This window comes from Tenrec ecaudatus, chromosome 1, assembly GCF_050624435.1.
Source record: "Tenrec ecaudatus isolate mTenEca1 chromosome 1, mTenEca1.hap1, whole genome shotgun sequence".
NCBI classification, from domain to species: domain Eukaryota; kingdom Metazoa; phylum Chordata; class Mammalia; order Afrosoricida; family Tenrecidae; genus Tenrec; species Tenrec ecaudatus.
In genome coordinates, this window is record NC_134530.1 from 181,768,259 (window position 1) to 181,788,245 (window position 19,987).

The following is a 19,987-nucleotide window of genomic DNA, read 5'->3' on the forward strand; positions in this document are numbered from 1 at the left end:
GGCTGCCCTCTCCTACAGAGATGCACAACCTCTAGCCCCTTTAGGGTCACTCTGAGTTGAAATCAATTTGATGGCAGTAGTTTTGGTTTTTTAATAAAGATTATATAAAACTATGGAAGTCATTTACATTATAAATACACTATAAAAGTTGGATAATTTTTGTAACATACCTAAAGTAGTACTGTGTATTACTGTTGCAATCATGTTGTTTGTGGAGAGAGAGAGAGAACTAAAGGTGGAGTAGGCTTACCTTACTTACCCTGCACTGGCTACAACTATGCAAATTCAATGTCTGACCTAAGTAGAACTTTGTGACTAGAAGGTCATGAATTGGGCTTGTTTCAGATGTCCCTGCTCCTGTTTTATGAAACAGTCGATTGCAAGTTTTTAAATGGGTAGAAACTATTATTACCAGGAATTATGGGATAGAAATTTTCCATTTCTGGTGGACAGCTAGCAATGTACAGTTCATTAGTTGTTCAGTTGTTGAACAGAATAAGAAATGTACAACACAGTACAACACAGTAAAAGAACATTTATTTCATCTTAGTATTTTTAAAAAAGATAAATTCATAGTTTACAACACCAAAAGGTAAATACCACTTCCATAATTTAAAAACAAACAGATCATAAGAAATGATAAAAATCTTTTGAGGGACAGCAGCTGCCAAATGAAGTATTTAATAGATGCCTAAGTTTTAATGATCAGTAAAACGAAAAGCTTTGGCTTCTGACATAGTATAAAGCTGGTTCTGTAGCTGTTTAGAACGCTTTGCCTCTAGTCGGAGCTGCCTACTTCTCTCCTTGACAGCTTGTTGCTCTGCTAGTTTCTCTATGCGTTTCCGTCTCAGCCATCTGTAAGGAAAAGCATGATTGGAATTGGTGACGTTCAATCCAGAGGCATGCTTTGTGGTCGAAAGTTACTACCTGAGCAGTGAAAGAAAGTTGATATTTCTGTACATTGAAATGCTGTAGTCACCACACAAATTACTAGAATATTAACTGGATTTTTTTGGTTTCTAATTCAAGGAAAAAGCTATATTTAAAATTACAGTCAATTTGAAGTTTGATGGTAATTTCGTCTACGAGGAAACTGTTAACTAGCTTTTCACAATGAGTTCAATATTTTATATACCTATTAAAATGGCTTTCTATTTAAATATGTACATTACAAATTCCATTTCACATACTCTTTTGACTACCTATATTCTAAAACTTAGCCAGGTAAGAAAACCAGCATGCAGAAAGGCTGCCTTAATCTTCTTGGTAGGGATTAGTATAGGGCTTGAATAGTTTGTAAGACAGCTCACCACCATACCACCAATGCAAGTTTGAATATTTTTGTATATAAATCGTTCTTCCTTACAATAGAAAATTAAGCCTAAGTGTAAAAGCATCAAAAGAAGTGATAGCTGGTACAGATAAGAGCTGGAAACACAGGGAATCCAGGACAGATAAACCCCTCAGGACCAGTGGTGAGAGTAGTGATACTGGGAGGGTAGAGGGAAGGCGGAGTAGAAAGGAGGAACCAATTACAAAGATCTACATATAACCCCCTCCCTGGGGGGCGGACAACAGAAAAGTGGGTAAAGGGAGACATCGGACAGTGTAAGACATGAAGAAATAATAATTTATAAATCATCAAGGGTTCATGAGGGAGGGGAGGAAGGAGGGAGGGGGAAAAATGAACTGATACTAAGGGCTCAAATAGAAAGCAAATGTTTTGAGAATGTTGATGGCAACAAACGCACAAATGTGCTTGACACAATGGATGTATGTATGGATTGTGATGAGTTGTACGAGCCCCCAATAAAATGATTTTTTAAAGTAATAGAAAAGTATTAATATCCTATCAGATTAAAGTGTACAGCTCCAGTTTAGGTCAAATAGCCCCAGAGATAAGCGTAGTCACATCTAGTGCCGGTATATTAGGATATGTGATACATGTGTGTGTGAAGTGAATTCCCGTCCCCCCGCCAGAAATAAACCTAAACAAGGAGTGACTTTGCTAGAATAGAAAATACGTAAAGAATATCGTGTCCTGCTGTTGAGGGGCCCTGACTTGTAGTTCAGACAAGTTAACTGTAAGTCATTTAGGGGCAACTGGGGAGAAATCGGTATGGAATAGATACTAGTAAATGAGGTCATTAATAAAAGTCAGCCTACAGCAGACAGTGCTTATAGGGTGACCTCAATTTAGATTTTTATAGTATACACAAGTGACAGTGAAACATCTTGACAATGTGCACTATGGTGCAAACTCTAAAACTGATGAGTGGCAAAAATGCCACTCCTCTTTCTCTTTTTCACAATGCATATTTACTGCTTCTGTTATACCAGAGACAAAGAAAGTGGTAAACCGCATTACCTCCTCCCACCCCATCCTCCTCCTCCAAGGTTTTCTGTCAGCTAAAACAGCCTTGCCCAGGGTAACTGCAGAAAGATAAATTTGCTGCAAATTCCCCAAATTGTATTTTGGGTTTCATTTCATCCACACGGATTTTCCTTTTGGCTTACCTGCCTAGTTTATACAAAGGCAGTCATGGTAAACACAATCTATTCAATGTTGCTGAGAACTAAGTAGGAGAAGCTCTGATCAATCTTTAATCTGTTTCTCTAAGAAACAAATAAGCAAGAAAACAAGGAAGTAAGTGGTGGCCTGTCAAAAGCTAGCACTAGGGCCATAATTAACTTTTGATGTTGGAAAATTATTATTTTAATATTCAATATTGAAGAAAGGATGACATTCAGATGCAAACCATGGAGTCAAAGCATTATCTCACCTATTTAAATATACCTGGACTTCAACTGGAAAAGAGGCACACTATTACAGAGAAAATACTTCCCCCTCCCCCCCAACTTGACTGCCTATGGAATGACTCCAAGGAGGGTAGATTATACCCCGCTTCACTACTTACTGTTGAAAGGCTCTTTCCCGGCCTTCGGCTCCTTTAAGGAAGAATAAGCATTCTTCTTGCTTTCTTAGCGCTTCTGTCTTCCTCTCTTTCATCTGCTCTTCATGCTTCTTTTTAAGCCACGACCGAAAAGCTTGGTGGGGATCTCTGTTTCCCTGCTAATAGGAAAACAAGCTTTGCTAAATTTAAATAAACTAAAACTTCATTTTGAAGCCCCGCCTACTGAAACCTATAAGGATACACATGTGACTGATCTTTTTTTTATATAATAATGCCAACCTCATCTGCATTACCAGGACTCAGCAAGCCATGTGGCAAATCCCACGGCTCTGATTCTGACTCAGAGCGACCCCATGAAGCACCAGGTTTCCAAAACTACTTTTTTATAGAAATGGACTGCCACACATATGACCACTCATTGAATCCATTTGTCATCTGGCTCCTTTCAAGTCTTATAGAAGGAAAGAAAAAGGGGTGTCAACCAATCCAGGGACAAGGGAACAAGTAATCTAAAATGAATGGTGAGGAGGGCAGAGGATGCCGGGTGGGGCTTGAGCAGCTGCAGTGTAGCCCATGGGAATTACTGAAACACAGATGGACCTGATAGTGGGCCAGGAGGAAAGTCAAAGGAAATAGAGGAAAGAACTAGGAGGGAAAGGACATTTATAGAAGTCTAAATACAGGCATGTACATATGGAAATATATTTATATATAACAATAGGGAAATAGATCTATGTACATATATCTATATGTTAAGGTATCAGATGGACATTGGGCCTCAATTCAAGTACTCCCTCAATCCAAGAACACTTTGTTCTAATAGCCTGGCATTCTGTGATGCTCACTTTCCCAACACAATTGCTGAAGACAAAGTGAGTGCATAAGCAAATGTGGTGAATAAACTTGATGGTGCCCGGCTATCAAAAGATTTAGCATCTGGGGGTCTTAAAGGTTTGGAGATAAACTAGCAGCTATCTAGCTACGAAGCAGCAAAGTCCACATGGAAGAACCACACCAACCTGTGTGATCATGAGGTGTCCATGGGATCGTGTATCAGGCATCAAAGACCCAGAACCAAAAAGTCTTATCAATGTGAATGAGGGGGAGAGTGGAGTGGAGACCCAAAGCCCATCTGTAAACAATTGGACATTCCCTTACAGAAGGGTCAAGAAAGAGCTGAACCAGTCAGGGTGCAGTATAGCACTGATGAGACACACAACTTTCCTCTAGTTCTTTAATGCTTCTTTCCTGCCCACTATAATGACCCCAATTCTACCTACAAATCCAGCTAAACCAGAGGATGTACACTGGTACAGATAAGAGCTGGAAACACAGTGAATCAAGAACAGATAACCCACTCAGGATCAATCATGAGAATAGTGATACCAGGAGGGGAAGGGGAAAGTGGAGGGAGAAAGGGGAAACGGATCACAGTGATCTACATTTAACCCCCTCCCAGGGGGACGGACAACAGAAAAGTGGTTGAAGGGAGACATCGGTCTGTGTAAGACATGAAAAAAAATGTATCATGGGTTCATGAGGATGGGAGGGAGGAGTGGGGGGAATGCTGATATCAAGGATTCAAGTAGAAAGAAAATGTTTTGAATATGATGATGGCAGCATATGTACAAATGTGCTGATGCATGTATGCATGCATGCGTGTGTGTACGTATGTGTGTATGTATGTATGTATGTATGTATGGTGATAAGAGCTATATGAGCCCCCAATAAAATTATTTTTAAAAATTAGTAAATAAAAGTCATATGGAAGTAATACAGTATTAACCTGTTTTTAGGTAAAATTATTTTATACTGAGGTAACACCTGAGCAAAACCAACTCACTGCCATCAAATCAATTTTGACTCACTGCAACTCTGTACAGGGTTTCTAAGACTACATCTTTTCAGGAGAAGACTGCAGACTGCATCGTCTTCCCCTCCCCCTCCCCCAGAGAAACTGGTGGATTCAAACTTTGGACCTTGTGGTTAGCAGCAGAACACCTAACTCACTATGCCACCCCACGGGGCTCCTTCAGGGAAGAGTTAGAGAGAAATAGTGCCTTCAGCCGTGTGTACTGACCAAGATGGAAGATAGGCTAAGAAATAACATCTTCAGATTTTACTATGCTTGCTTTATAAACATTTATATGATTTTATGGTACTACTTTTTATTTACCTTTGCATAAAACTTCAGAGAAGAGTATGATTGGTAGTTAGAAAGGGCTTTTAAAAATCAGGCTTCAAATTTTGAATGGGAGAATGGTAGGACAGAAGATGGGAAAACACAGCAGAAAAAGTCACACAGAAAAAACTCAAACCCACTGCCATCAAGTAGATTCAGTCTCATAATGACCCTATTAGACAGAATAGAACTGCCTTCTATGGTTTTCAAGACTGTAGATCTTCATGGGGGCAGACAGTCATGTCTTTCTCCACAGACTGACTGATAAGTTTGGAGTGCCAACTTTGTGTCCATCAGCCCAACAACTACCCAGCAGTGCCACCAGCGTTCCTTGGCCTAGAGCCATCAACCGTCTCCCTTGGCAGATGAAAGAAAGAGAGGACGTTGGGGCCATTGGGGTGACAGAATTGAGGAAGGTACTGGAAAGAAGAGGGTTCTAAAAGTCTCCATGCAGGCAACCCTTATATCTTCATCAGGACTAGGGTGTGCACGCTCAGACTGAGATTCTGTGATGGTTAGCCAAGAGACAGTGCTATTGAGCTGCACATGATGAAGGTCAGAGAGGTTATCCAATTTCAAGAAAGTGAGAATACTTCACTCTGTACTCAAGCATCTGATTACTGCGCTAGAGAGGCATGTTTTGGGAGAACCATGTCTGAGTAAAGGCCGTGCAATATAGACTCATCCTTAAAAACCTTAAGATGCAGGATCAAGCGAATATAATACTAATTTAACTGCTTGGCAGAACCAAATGCTATATCCTTTAAGGAGAACCAATGTAAGCTAGATTCCTTGCAACTCAGCATCCCCCAATTCCACTACAAAGTAAAATGTCACAAGATATACAAAAAACAGGAAACTGACACAACCTAGAGGAAATAGCGGTCAATGAAAATGGAGCCCTGGATAAAAAAGACATTTGGTTTTAGAAACAAGGACTTAAAATGGATCTTATATGGTCAAGTATTTAAAAGAAAATATTAACTTATGAATGAACATAGAGAATCTTTATTGTCGTTAATAATATATATTATTATTTAAAACAATTTATTAGGGGCTCATGCAACTCTTATCACAGTCCATACATATACATACATCGATTGTATAAAGAACATCTGTACATTCTTTACCCTAATCATTTTCTCTTTTTTCTCCTCTTTTCTTTTTTTACATTTTATTAGGGGCTCATACAACTCTTATCACAATCCATACATATACATACATCAATTGTATAAAGCACATCCATACATTCCCTGCCCCAATCATTCTCAAAGCACCTGCTCCCCACTTAAGCCCTTTACATCAGGTCCTCTTTTTTTCCCCTCCCTCCCCGCTCCCCCCTCCTTCATGTGCCCTTGGTAATTTATACATCGTTATTTTGTCATATCTTGCCCTATTCGGAGTCTCCCTACCCCCCCCCTTCTCTGCTGTCCCTCTCCCAGGGAGGAGGTCACATGTGGATCCTTGTAATCAGTTCCCCCTTTCCAACCCACTCTCCCAACATCGCCCCTCACACACACCCTTGGTCCTGAAGGTATCATCCACCCTGGATTCCCTGTGCCTCCAGCCCTCATATGTACCAGTGTACAACCTCTGCCCTATCCAGCCCTGCAAGGTAGAATTCGGATCATGGTAGTTGGGGGGAGGAAGCATCCAGGATCTGGGGGAAAGCTGTGTTCTTCATCGGTACTACCTCGCACCCTGATTGACCCATCTCCTCTCCTAAACCCCTCTATGAGGGGATCTCCATTGGCTGACACTTGGGCCTTGGGTCTCAACTCTGCACTTCCCACTTCATTCACTATGGTATATATATATACCATAGTGCATGATGCCTTATAACTGGTCCCTTTGGCACCTCGTGATCGCACTGGCTGGTGTGCTTCTTCCATGTGGGCTTTTTTGCTTCTGAGTTAGATGGCCGCTTGTTCACCTTCAAGCCTTTAAGACCCCAGACACTATCTCTTTTGATAGCCCATAGAGAATCTTTTAAAACAACAACAACAAAGAAACCAAAAACAAAATCCTGTAATATCACAAATAGGCTTAAGAATACAATGGACATTGCAGAAGAAGAAAGTGTCAATGCTTGAATACAGATTAATAGATATTAAACAAATTCAGCAAAGAAAAATGTTTAAGTAAACAGAATCTTAGTAATACATGCAATAATGTAGTAAAACAAGATTTCTAGGAGGAGAGGAGAAAGAAAATGAGAAAAACAATATTTGAATTTGAGAACTCACCAAATTTGGTGGGAAATGTCAACAAAAAGCCCAGGAAAACCTAACTAAGGTACGATTTTTTAAAATCACAAGCACAAAATCAAAACCAAAAAAGTAGCCACAGGGGGAGGGGGTACACATTATATACAAGGGAACACTGAATGGAGAGGAGTCACTGGGTGGAACAAACACCTGACTACTAGCCAAGAGTTGATGTAAATCCATCCCGAAGTGCCTCACAAGACAGGGCTGGCAATCTGCTCCTGACAGATCACAACGTGGAAAACCCTATGGAGCTGTTCCACTCTGAACGTGGGCGAGGTGCACAAGTACTTGACGACTCACCATAGCAAACCTTTCTCAACAACAGAGACCAGAAACATTTGAACACCATCTTTAAGTGCTGGATGGAAAAACAACAACAAAACTGTCAGCTAAAAATTTTACATTCATTAAAAAAAATCCTTCAAAGAAACACTCTGTAGGTCCCTTGAGAATATCCAAGCTGCCGTGTTGACAGTGTAAATTGAAGAGCACAGAATTCTTCGGGGAAAAGTTAGAGACAGGAGCACTACCTTCAGAAGGGTGCAGACCTAGGTGGAGAATATGTCCAAAAACAGTAGCTTCGTGTTTTGATTTTTGTATTTAATGAAGGCTTCTATGGTTTTAAAGCAATGTTTTTTACTTTCCCACTTATGTATATGTCAATAGATAGACAGACAGATGTATATGTACACCATATTTATATCACTAAACAAGAGATGCAAAGTCCATAGGAAGTATGCAATGACATATTTTAAATAATTTCTCCTTTAAAGTGTAATAAAATTCTATAGCCCGGAGGCTTTTTTTCCCTCTAGTCAATGTAAAATATGTCCTGGGAACTATGACTCATTATGTACACTAGATCCCACATAAGCAATCAACTTAATATGCTTTCTATCCCAATGTAATGAGTTAAATTAATTAACTGACAAATTATAGTATAGCTCAACTTTTATAGAGATAAAATTCATAAAAATACTCAAGTTCTATTAGTTATGATACAATTACTCATTTGAATCTACTTTGAGACACCTTTGAAATGTAGCTAGAGGAAAAGAAACTTCATGGATAAGTAAATAAAAATTAAAAAAATAAATTATGGTCATCATGGCTCATGTTTTTAAAGAACACAATTCAGAAGAATTGTATTCTTTTGATCATCCACAAAAAGAACAATCAGAGAGCATTTATTATTACAAATACCCAGCGAAACCTTTACATTAGGTTGGATGTCAGAGGGCTAAATGTCCAGCATCCTCTAGGAAAATATCAGCAGTCCAGTCACAGTTGTGCTTTCCTTGGTCCTTCAGCCTTCTCTATTCGCAGCCACTTCAGTGTGCTATGCTTCTTCCCCAACCAATCCTCCTCCCTAAAATACTTGTAAGGCCCCTAAGGAGGGAATATCCCAGTGGTAGTTACATAATCTGGGATTAATTTGAGGATTAAAAGAGAACGGGTGGAGTTTATCCTGTCAGTCAAATTGCAGCTTGATGACCTCATTTGGAGGTGCTTAGGAGATAAATAGTTCTTTGAAGGTGAGACATATGCTCACTCCCTAGGAGGCGCTCTACTGACAAGACACAGGGTGCTACATTAATATAGCCCGTGCCCACAGAGCTGAAGAAGCCACATGGAGACCCCTGCCAGTGCTGAGATGCTTACACCACCACTGGATCCACAGACTTTCCACCCACTGGCCTGTGACCTTCCTGCATTTGGCATCATTGCATGTGTTTCATGAGTCTGAAGAGGAATTTATAAAATGGTATCAGACATATGGGCTAATGTAAGTCTTACGGACTTGATCTGGACTGGGCTGGGATGCTTTCTCAATATTCAATTGCTCTTGTATTTAAAGCTCTTTCTTATACAAATATGAGTGTCTATAAATTTGTCTCTCAAGTCTACCCGGATTAACACACTTGGTAATATGCATCCAATAAGCCACATCCTCCCAAGTTTCTGGACACAGCCTAGGGATCCAGGCCAAGTGCCATAAAATGCTGGGCATGGAATTCTGTATCTTCAAGGTGCACACATGCTAAAAAGGCCACATCCGAGCGATCCGATGTGGAGACTCCACTCGGTGAACCGAACTCTACCTCACACACACCTGGAGCCTGAGAACTTCACAATGAAAATTCATAGTGTTTGAAGAAGCTGAAGACAGCTATACCAAGTTTACTGCACTGTCCGTAGCCAGACAACATTAATTTAATACATCAATGCCCTACTTGCTGTATTAAGATATATATTTATATTTATTATTATTATTATTATTATTATTATTATTATTATTCTGGCAAACTTGCGACTGACATTGTCAATGAATATTACTGAAAATTTTCCATGACAACCAACTCCCATTGTTTGTCAAACCATACAGCGGCATAGGATTTATTCTATACAAGTTCATAATTCAGGTAGTGTAATATGTAGTTCGCCCAATATCCCTCTCTCAACAGTGTTTTAAAATTTCATATCAAGGGCTAATCAACAATAATGTTAACAGAAGATCTTTATGCTCTAGAAATTGATCATAAGACTCTTTACCATAAATTAACAAGGAGGTCTCTAAGGGGAGGCAAAGTCAGATAAAAATACATTGACCCAGGAATGGATTTTGGACTCACACTAAATCCTAGCTCCAATTTAAGAACAATTTGTTCATACCCTGCTTGATACTTGCCCTCAGGAAGGGAAGACAAAATATATGGGTCGTATGGCAAAGTGTGATAAAGAAATTAGATGATGCCTAGCTATAAGGTAGCATCTGGGGTCTTAAAGGCTTGTTTCCAAACAAACACCTAGATGAAACGTCAACTAAATCCACACGGAAGAAGCACGCCACCATCAGTGACCCACGGATTGTAGATCATATCATCTTAAATCAAAGAAGGGAATAGTACCAGAGCCTAAACTGTGAGAGTCCAGTTTGTAGGAGGTTATGGATGACAGTGAAGTCCAAGCTACATTTGTGAAATCGACACAGGAACTAAGGCCCTGGTGATTTCCCTCTGTCCACTATGGAGGGATGGGGACAAACTAGCTACCAAAATAGGAGTATTGGAGGGATGACCACAGGAGGGCAGAATGATGGACCTGACTGGAATGGCTAGAACGGTGTCACTTGGTCCCCTCTCTGATACACGTTGGGCATGGCATGGTTTTCAACATTTTCTGTGTTTTGTGTTTTTTTTTTCCTTATTAGGATTTATCTCTGGTGTATTTTGAAACTGTGGTTGGCCCTCTTGAAATTTTGTTATATGTTTTCCTGTTTTTTTTGGTATATGAAACCCAAGACTGATGAACCTATACAGATGACAAGTAAATTAAGAGTTCCTGGGGTGGGGTGTACAGGGGGAAAGAGGAGGTAAAGGAGAGCTGATATCCAGGAGTTCAAGAAGGAAGAGAATGTTTTGAAACTGATTCTGATAGCACTTGTACAACACTGCTTGATGTGAATGAACTATGGAATGACATGATATGTGTATTAGCTCTCAATAACATGGTTTTGAAAAAGATTCAAGGCTTGAGTTGCAATATTGAAAGATTCTAGGGGCAAAATATTGACAAGTGCAGGAAGCATCTAAACAATATGGAAATAATATACAGTCACTGTACCAAAAAGAACTAGTTAGAATTCCACCATTTCACGATGTAGCATATAACATACAAGTACAATTTTGCTGAAGATCATCCAACAAGGGTTGCAGCAGTACGTTGGCTGAGAGCTACCAGAGGTGAAGGCTGGATTCAGCAGAGCATGTGGAACAAGGGATATCCTTGCTGGTGTCAGATGGATACGTCAAAGCAGAGGATACCAGAAAGATGTTTACTTGTGTCTAATTCACTCTATGAAGACATTTGACTGTGTGGATCAGAACCTTCGAAGCATGAGAACTTCAGAATACTACATTTTGCTCATGCATAACGTGTAGGTGGATTAAGAGACAGTTGTGTGAACAGAACAAGGGAATACTGCATGGTTTAAAATCAGGAAAGGTGTGTCTCAGGCTTATATCCTCTCGCCATACTTATTTAATCTGTGTGCTGAGAAAATAATTAGAAAAGCTGGCTTACATGAAGAATATGATGGCATTAGAATTGGTGGAAGATTTATTAACAACCTTTGATATGCAGACGACACAATCTCGCTGCCTGACAGTGAGGAGGACCTGAAGCACTTGCTGATGAAGGCCAAGGATTGCAGCCTTCAGGAGGGATTGTGACTTAATGTAAAGAAGACTGAAATCCTCCCAACTGCACCGACAATTTGTCATGAAGGCATCAAGGATTTTGTCTTGCTAGGATCCACAATCAATGCCCATGAAAGCAGCAGTCAAGAGATCAAAACACGCTTTGCATTGGCTCTGCAGAGACCTCTGTAGAGTACTGAAAGGCCAAAACGTTACTTCAAGGACTAAGGTGCACCTGACTTAAGCCATATGTTCAATGGCCTCATCTGCATGGGAAAGTTGGACATTGACTAATAAGGAAGACTGGAAGAATTGATGTATTTTAATTGTAGTGTTGATGAAGAATATTGTAAGTATTATGGACTGCTAAAAGGACAAACAAATCTGTCTGGGAAGAAGTATGACCAGAGTAATCCTTGGAGGCAAGGATGGTGAGACTTTCTTATGCACTTTGGACATGTTGTCAGGAGAGATCAGTCCCTGGAGAAGGATATCATGTTTGGTAAAGTAGAGGGTCAGCAAAAGAGAGAAAGGCCCTCAACAAGATGGACTGACATGGAGGCTGTGAGAAATGGATTTAGGCAGAGAACAATTGTGAGGATGGCCTTGTGTTCTGTTGTGCATAGGGTTGTTATGGGTGGGAATGAACTCCACGACACCTAATAATGTCACTATTAAATGTGATTATTACTAGGCGATATCTGAAGGACTGAGCAATTTTTACTTACCGCATACACTCGAGTATAAGCCGACCTGAATATCAGCTGAGGCATCTAATTTTACCACAAAACCTGCATTAAAAATGTGCTGAGAAACTTGACTTATACACGAGTGAATAGGTACATATTTGTTATAGATTGTGCGTGCTAAAAATATATTCTGAAGCTTAACCTCTATGTTTGTGGTTATAATCCCACTTGAGAATGGGTTGCCTTTATTATATTGAGAATTAGTGTAGAGTGTATCTTGAGTCAATCTTTTTGTTTAAAAGATTTTCTTTAAAAGATTAAATAAACAAGCTAGGAAGCAGCTATGAGTAAAGAGAAATGCCAAGCCACATGAAGATTCCCAGGAGTGAAATCTCAAAAGAGGCAAGGCCCTTCCTCCAGAATCCACAGAGAGAGCCTCCCCCTGCAGATGACATCTTGAATTCTGACTTCCAGCCTCCTAGACTGTGAGAAAATAAATTTGTTGTTAAAGTCACCCACTTGTAATATTTGTTGTAGCCACACTAGATAGTATGTATTTTTTCTAAGTTGTAATGTTATGGAGGACTTTAACTTTGTTTTAATGTTTAATTAATTTGTTGTCTTTGATTTAGCTTGATGTATGGTTTCTTTAAGCCTACTCTCAACAGAGACCACTTCAGCTGTCTTGGTCCTGTTTGAATAGCAAATCCAACCTATCTTAAAATAATTCATTAGTAGCTTGCCATTTTCTTCTGTGCTATAAAAATCTTTAAATAAAACAAGAACCATCTACTTTTAAAAAGACTTTCTAGAACTTAACTACACAGTTTTCTGCATGCAGGGATAGTTCTTAGATCATTTTTTGTTATATCTTCCATAGGCTGCTGGTCTATATTCTAATTACCTTCTGTAAATAAATGCTGCTTTCTTAGCTGTACAGCATTATTTCATAGGGAAATATTACTTACTCTGCTGTTCATATCTTCTATTTCTTTTGCTCGCTGAATTCTCCTCATTTCTAGGACCTGCCCTCTTTTCTTCTGTAACCATGCTTTAAATACCATGTCATTCTCCTTTTTCTTTTCTTTCTCTTCTTCTATTTTCCGTTGTTCCTCCTAGTAGGAAAAAAATATATATCAGTAATACATTAATAATACTTTATATCAATTATCGGAGTAGAGAGATACATTTTGAGATCTGAAATTAGGATTCCTTTCTTCCAAAAATTTATGAGAATTAGTCCTCCTTATAAAATCGAGCCTTTAAATTGCCTAGGGAAAACAATGAAGATCTTTTAAGATTAAACTGTAGAGATAAAATATACAATTATATATACACAAATAGGGTTGTGTAGGAACACCTGCTCTTTAAGAATACCTTGAAACTCTCCTTCTTACTGACTTTTGGATTCAGCTCCTCAAATTTGTTATGCAAAAGCAGCACCATCACCATATTCAAAAGCGCCAGTGTCCTGCTGAAGAAATATGACTGTCTTTGAATAGTATTTTTAAATTTATTAAGTGTGCCTATGGCACTGTGGTTGTGAAAGGAAATTCTGGAATAATTTCAAGATGCATACTAAACGTATAAGCATACTAAATATAAGTGAGACTTAGTTTAGCAATACTTCATGGGACGCTAACGAGTACAAGGAAGAAGTGTTCTAAAATTGATTGAATGTGTTCTTAAAGTGATCTCACAACTCCTTTTAATATGTTTAAATCATCAAACTATATGATATGTAAATTATGTCAGTGAAACTGTTCAAATTAAAAGTCAAAATAATATTGTACAAAAGGCTAAACTGCAACATGTCACGAAGAAAAAGATTGCTAATCCAATTTTTAAAATGGGCAGAGGACATGAACAGACATTTCATCAAAGAAGCCATTAGGCAATCAATAAACATAAAAAATTGGTCTACGTTCCAATAAAAAATTCATATAAAAATAGATTCTTATATAAAAGTCTCCAGTACATTGAGCTGTAAAATAGTTACTGGGAGTAACACAGTCTTAAGCACTGGAAATAACATCAGGCTAAATGTCAGGAGATGTGTGTTACAATCATACGGTGATCATACTACGTCTATGTGGGTACGTCACTTAACCTTAGTCTCTGCCTAAGAGTTCTCATCTGTACAAAAGTTATATTGACCAATTAAGTTTTTCCAATCCTAAAACGTTGCCACAGAAATTAAAATTTCACAAAATAATAAAATTCAAAGTGCTTCCTTCTTTGAATAACAAAAAAGTAGGGAGGAAAAAAATTCTACTAAATTGAATACATAAAATATATCTTTTGAGTGCAACGAATGTATAAGGGTGCTTTGCTCATTTGATGTATGCACAGATTGTGATAAGAGCCTTATGAGCCCCAATAAAAAGATTAAAAAAAAAAGAAAGAAAATGATTAGGGCAAAGAATGTACGGATGTGCTTTATACAATTGATGTATGTATATGTATATGTATGGATTGTGATAAGAGTTGTATGAGCCCCTAATAAAATGTTAAAAAATAAATTAATTAATTAATTAAATATATATATATATCTTTTGAAAGAACAATTCCATTTTACATTCACTTATATATTTCCTTGTTACAAAATGAATTTTGGAGACCTTGCATTAATATATCTGACAAAATGGGTCTCTTTATGGAGGGACTGTTTGTGCATATTACACAGAAATGCAGGTGCCAAAAAAAATTGAAATGATCCACTCGGGATAGAAAAACAGATCACAGCAAGCCAAAGCTAGTAAATGTTTACTTGAGCCAAGAATTGAGAGGCTTCCCCTGAAACTCTCTTTAAAGGGTTCAAACATTTGCATTTAACGACCACCCTTTAATGAGCATATAAGGGAAGGGATCACGACCAGGGAAACTGCATAGTCCATGACAGAGAGCCTGAGGCCCCAGGAAAGATCACAAGAAAAGCAGAGACATGCACCAGTCCCACCAGTTACAGGTTACCACTGTTGATCAGCAACAAGCATGATGTTTACATAACACAATAACTCTTATGGAAATGCACAGGTATGCACCTGTGTGTACAACAAACATACAGCTGAGTCATTTTCAACAAATGATTTTGTTCTGTCATAAAAATCTGAGTTAACAGATTCTCTTAAGCATTGTTATATATCTGAACCAAGAATGTTGAAGTTCAAATTTTAGCAAGGAAAAGTCTGTAAACATGTAACAGTTCACACATTTCTGCCTGGGTGTCCTTTAGGCTACATTTTCTTATTGCTTTTTTCATCTTTTTATATAAGGCGAGTTGATGACTTGGGTGCCGGGAAATTTCCCAGAAACCTCATCAGATGGAAAACACACTGCATCCCAGTGAATGCCACGAGAATGAGAATTATTTCTGACTCCGCTACTAAAAGGCTGAGTGACTTTGGTAAAGGTGTTCAACCTTTCTAACATTTTCCTAGTTGTAAAATGATCCCTAAGGCCTCTTCCAATGTTAAAATTCTACCAACTTCTGCTTATGCTGAAACTTGGTATTCAGGTAAGTCATTATATCTGCATAACACAATTAGAAATCAATTTGAGATTCCATATAGCATTTTGGAAACAATGTGTGAGGATTATTAGACTCTACTCTTAGTATACAATGAAATCAAATCATCAAATAATTAGAAGCGCAAATGTGTGCCATACACAGATGAATACATTAATCAGAGAGTTGTTCGCCAAGTCTACAGTCTACTTGCTGGGACCTCACCTCCACCCACTCTATGCCTTCAGCTTCCCACCTGACACCTGACGGTGCCACACATTTTCCTAGCACACATTACGGAGGACTTTCAGCACTCTGCTTGGGTCTCTGAGCCTTGCCTTTAAAACGAAGGGTTCAGAGAGAGCCGTCACTAAAATCTCTAGCTATAGCACGGGTCACCCATGACTGTGCTTTGTGCTCCTGCAAGACCGAATCAAGGTGCTCAGTGTTTGTTCCATAAACACATCTTTAACGCTTAACCACTTACTCCAATCATAGAACGAGACACACGAGCAACATTCAAATATTTTGAGAGCCATTTCCGTTCTTACTGCATTTGTAAAACGTGAATTGACAAAACTCTACGATGGACATGTGGCTCGCTTTCGCGCTCTCACCTCTCGCTTGAGCCTCTCTCTCTTTTGTTCTAGCTGTCTTTGCAGTTCTTTCTGTCGAGGGGAAAGGCAGTAGGTTGAAGTCACTGGAGAGATACTTGCAGCGTGGGTCAGGTAATTAGGCTTCCCGCGCCCTTTCCTTCTCTCTGGGTTGACAGCAGAGTTTGGACGAGTCTTGGGATTGGTTGGCGGCTGAGGGACATAGGCCAGCATCTCTCCTGTTGAAGAGTGAGCGACAGCATGGATCTTTGCTGTAGGCTCTTCTTTCATAACCCCATTGACAGGTGAGTTGGGAGACCTGGGTGATACCTGCTGAGGTTCATTATCTGCATTATTAATAGGAGGGAAAAAACCTTGGCTCTCGATGTCTTGTAAATTCACAAGTTCAAACTTTCCGTCTCTCTCTATAAGTATCTTCCTATTCTTGTTGTCTTCACAAGCTTCGTCGTCAAATGATAGGAGGACGTTTTCTTGTATAATCTCACTGGAAATGCACAGCTGTGACAGTTTCCCCGACATACTGCTTTCATTTTCAAAACGTTTTTTGTAAGTATCAGTATCTTCCAGTGGAGGAACCTCCAGATCAACTAATTTGTCCTTGAATTTAAGTTTCCGCTCCCTTTTGTCATTCACAGGTTCCTGATTCTGTAGAAGCTTGTTGGCTTGTATAATTTTCTCCATAATATATAGCCGAACTTCCTCGTCCTCTTCTTCTTCCAGGTCTTTCTGGCTTTCCGTTCTGGGTTCCTGGAAGGAGTTCTCACTATCTGAATCTGACATGGGATCCAAGGGCTGAATTCTTGGTACAGAAATGAAGTCATTTCTTCTTGACGAAACTTCATCGTTCAAGAATTCCTCAGAATCAGACAGCTGTTTAGTGCATTCCATTTCTGCTGCATTCTCTTTTAGTTCTTGGCTCATCATTTCTTCCTTCTCAGAAGCCATCTTAAAAAAAAAAAAAGAAGAATATAAGGCTCTGTTTTTCAGTCAAAATGGGCACTCTGTCCATTTATTGTGTGGGCAATTCAAAATAGATTTTCCTACTCATAATTTATTTTATAAATGGGCAGATATAAATGTTCCCCGCTTATATTTCACACATAATAATTTAATTCACACTCATTAATGTATGTGTATCTCTTCAAGGGAAAGACATATATGTGGCAATAAAACTATAAGGAAATATAACTCTAAGCTGATGTTGCTAGGTGCTACATGGATTTTAAAAATATTTATGCTACTTCGCTATAAGGTAACTATAAATAGCATGTTATTTTAACATTCTTGCCCCTATAAGTGATCCTCCACCTATACTTTTTGAAGACCAATTCTCCTATCTTTCCCCTCCTTCTAATAGATATTTTAAAACAGCACCTTGCACTAGCAGCAGAATTTTTCTCTCCACAACCATTTATTAGTCAAGTCCTAATCATTTGAAGTTTTGATAATCTTTTCAAATTATTATTGTTGCAGTTGTTTGTAGAACCTAAGTCCACATTGTAGGTTCATATTTACTTCAGGATCAGATTTCCCTTACTCAGCTATCCTCAGAGACTCCAAATAACCCATGCTAATGACCCATAGGACAACCTGGCCTTCCATTTGATGTAAGTTTAATTCCATATGAGCCATAAACCACTATTATCTCGCCACAAACCCCCTTCTATAACTGCTGTTTCTAAGTAAGCAGCCCAGTCACAGTGGGTTATGTGCTGGAATGCTAACCACGAGGTCAACGGTTTAACGCCCTTAAAGGTCCGTAGACTCGGAAACCCAGAGAGGCAGTTCTCTCTGTTTAATTGGGCCACTAAGAGTCAGAATTGGCCTGATGGCAGTGAGTTTGGTTTTGCTTGGTTTACTGACCACTTTCCCCACATACTCAGGGGCTTCAAAAAGTTGTGGGAATGTCCATGATCTTTTCATTCAAATTTTCCATGAATTTTTGAAGCTTCCTCATACATACATTTCACTTACTGAACACTTTATAATAAACTCTTTCCCCCCTTCCTATTAGACAGTTCTCTCCCTCCTCAAACAGCGCCATGGTAAGCTGACTCAGTCCCCTAGAGTCTCCTCCCCGTTCCCTTGCTGATAGGTCATCTTTGTCGGCGACCTTCTCATTTCAAATTACACAGCACTTCTAGATGTCTGAGAAGTAAATAAACCTGTGCCATTCAAAAGATACGCATATACATAGTACACACCTGAACACACTACACGTATGCATACATGTGAGCATGTGCATGCATGCAAAGAGACAATCTCCCTTAATCCAGGCACCAGCTCATTTTCCTTAAAAAATAACAAGTATTTTTACTGGAACCACTTTTTCTGGGAAGTTCCCCGAAAGCTCAGTGTTTGACCCTTTCCTTTTTTATATTATATTCATTCCCTGGGAGACTGATCCAGGCATTTTCAAATATTAGCAGAAATAGCACGTTTACTGAGGAGTTGCTTTATTTGCTAATTTAACTCTAATAAACTCTATTGGCAATTTATATATACCTCATATATGCTGTCACTTTTCTTTTCTTTTTCATTAATTAGCCACTCCAGATCCTTTTCAAAGTCATCTTCATATTCTCCACATTCCTTTGAATCAATATCTTTATTTTCATTCATTTTTTCTTTTGTAGTGGAAAATGCTATAAAATTTTTAAAAGATGATATGTTATATCTACTCTAAGGGTGGAGTTATAGAGATTAATGTTGAAGGTAAGACTTAAGACATTATTGTTTCCATGAAAAAGCTAATTAACACGTAAAAAGACAATGCAGAAAATGTTACATATAGATGTATATTCTAAAAGAGAAATTTACAATCGTCAGATAGTTCCACAGGCGTACCATTCCTAAAAACCCTTCTATATCCCTCCAGTTCCCCAAATCCTCATCTACGAAGAGACTAAAGATGGGAGACGATGAAATGTTCTGAGAAAAGTGAATGTCTCAAAGTTTGGGGCTAGGCTCCTAACCCGGTCTCACTGCCCTCGAGTGACCCTCACCCACAGTGACCTGACAGGACAAGAGAACAGCTCCTGCGGGTTTCCGAGACTAAATCTTTACAGGAGTGAAAAGCCTCATCTGTCTCCTGCAAGGTGGCCTGTGGTTTCAAACTGCTCACCTTGTAGTTAGCAGCCCATCTCGTAACCAACGACACCACCAGGGCTCCCTGTAGGGTTGCTCTGAGTCAGAATCAACTAGATGGCAGTGGGTTTTTAGCTTACCTAACCTGGTGCAAACTTTACTACAGTGAGATTTTTATATATTTTAAAAATCTCCTAAGCTCGCAGATGATGGTGAACACTTGTGGAAAAACCTCTTTACAATAGATGTACAATCATTACAGAAGCAAAGAGATAAGGCTTTCAGTGTGAATTGTAAAAAGATTTAAGAAGTTTCAGTGAAAAGTAGGTACAAAGTCCTCCTCTGTCCTATCTGGTCACTATGCGTCAGAATTCATGGCAGTGAGGGAGGGAGGGAGAGGTTCAAAGTGAGTTAAAAGGATGATGTGAGGATACTAAAGTTCTACATGAGCACTCCGGTTCAGATTGTGGGGGGACTCAAACGAAACACTGTGTCCAGTTTCCTGCACCACCACTAGTGACCT

General features: G+C 39.0%; 1 protein-coding gene across 1 annotated transcript; it reads right to left on the reverse strand.

Moving 5' to 3' along the window:
• Positions 1-576: 576 nt before the first annotated feature.
• CCDC181 (coiled-coil domain containing 181) lies at positions 577-18,999 on the reverse strand. Its single transcript, XM_075540471.1, has 5 exons — positions 18,883-18,999; positions 16,381-17,322; positions 13,224-13,370; positions 2,919-3,073; positions 577-855 (listed from the first exon to the last, which is right to left on the reverse strand). The coding sequence occupies exons 1-5, from the start codon at positions 18,997-18,999 to the stop codon at positions 699-701; spliced, it is 1,518 nt and encodes a 505-aa protein (XP_075396586.1). The 3' UTR covers positions 577-698.
• Positions 19,000-19,987: the final 988 nt, after the last annotated feature.

Coding starts and splice junctions, on each gene's coding strand:
- CCDC181 (XM_075540471.1), bottom strand. CDS start 18,999: ATGAATGAAAATAAAGATATTGATTCAAAGGAATGTGGAGAATATGAA. Junction 13,371..16,380: donor GAGAGAGGCTCAAGCGAGAG/GTGAGAGCGCGA, acceptor TTTTCCTACTAG/GAGGAACAACGGAAAATAGA. Junction 856..2,918: donor CGGGAAAGAGCCTTTCAACA/GTAAGTAGTGAA, acceptor TTTTCCTTACAG/ATGGCTGAGACGGAAACGCA.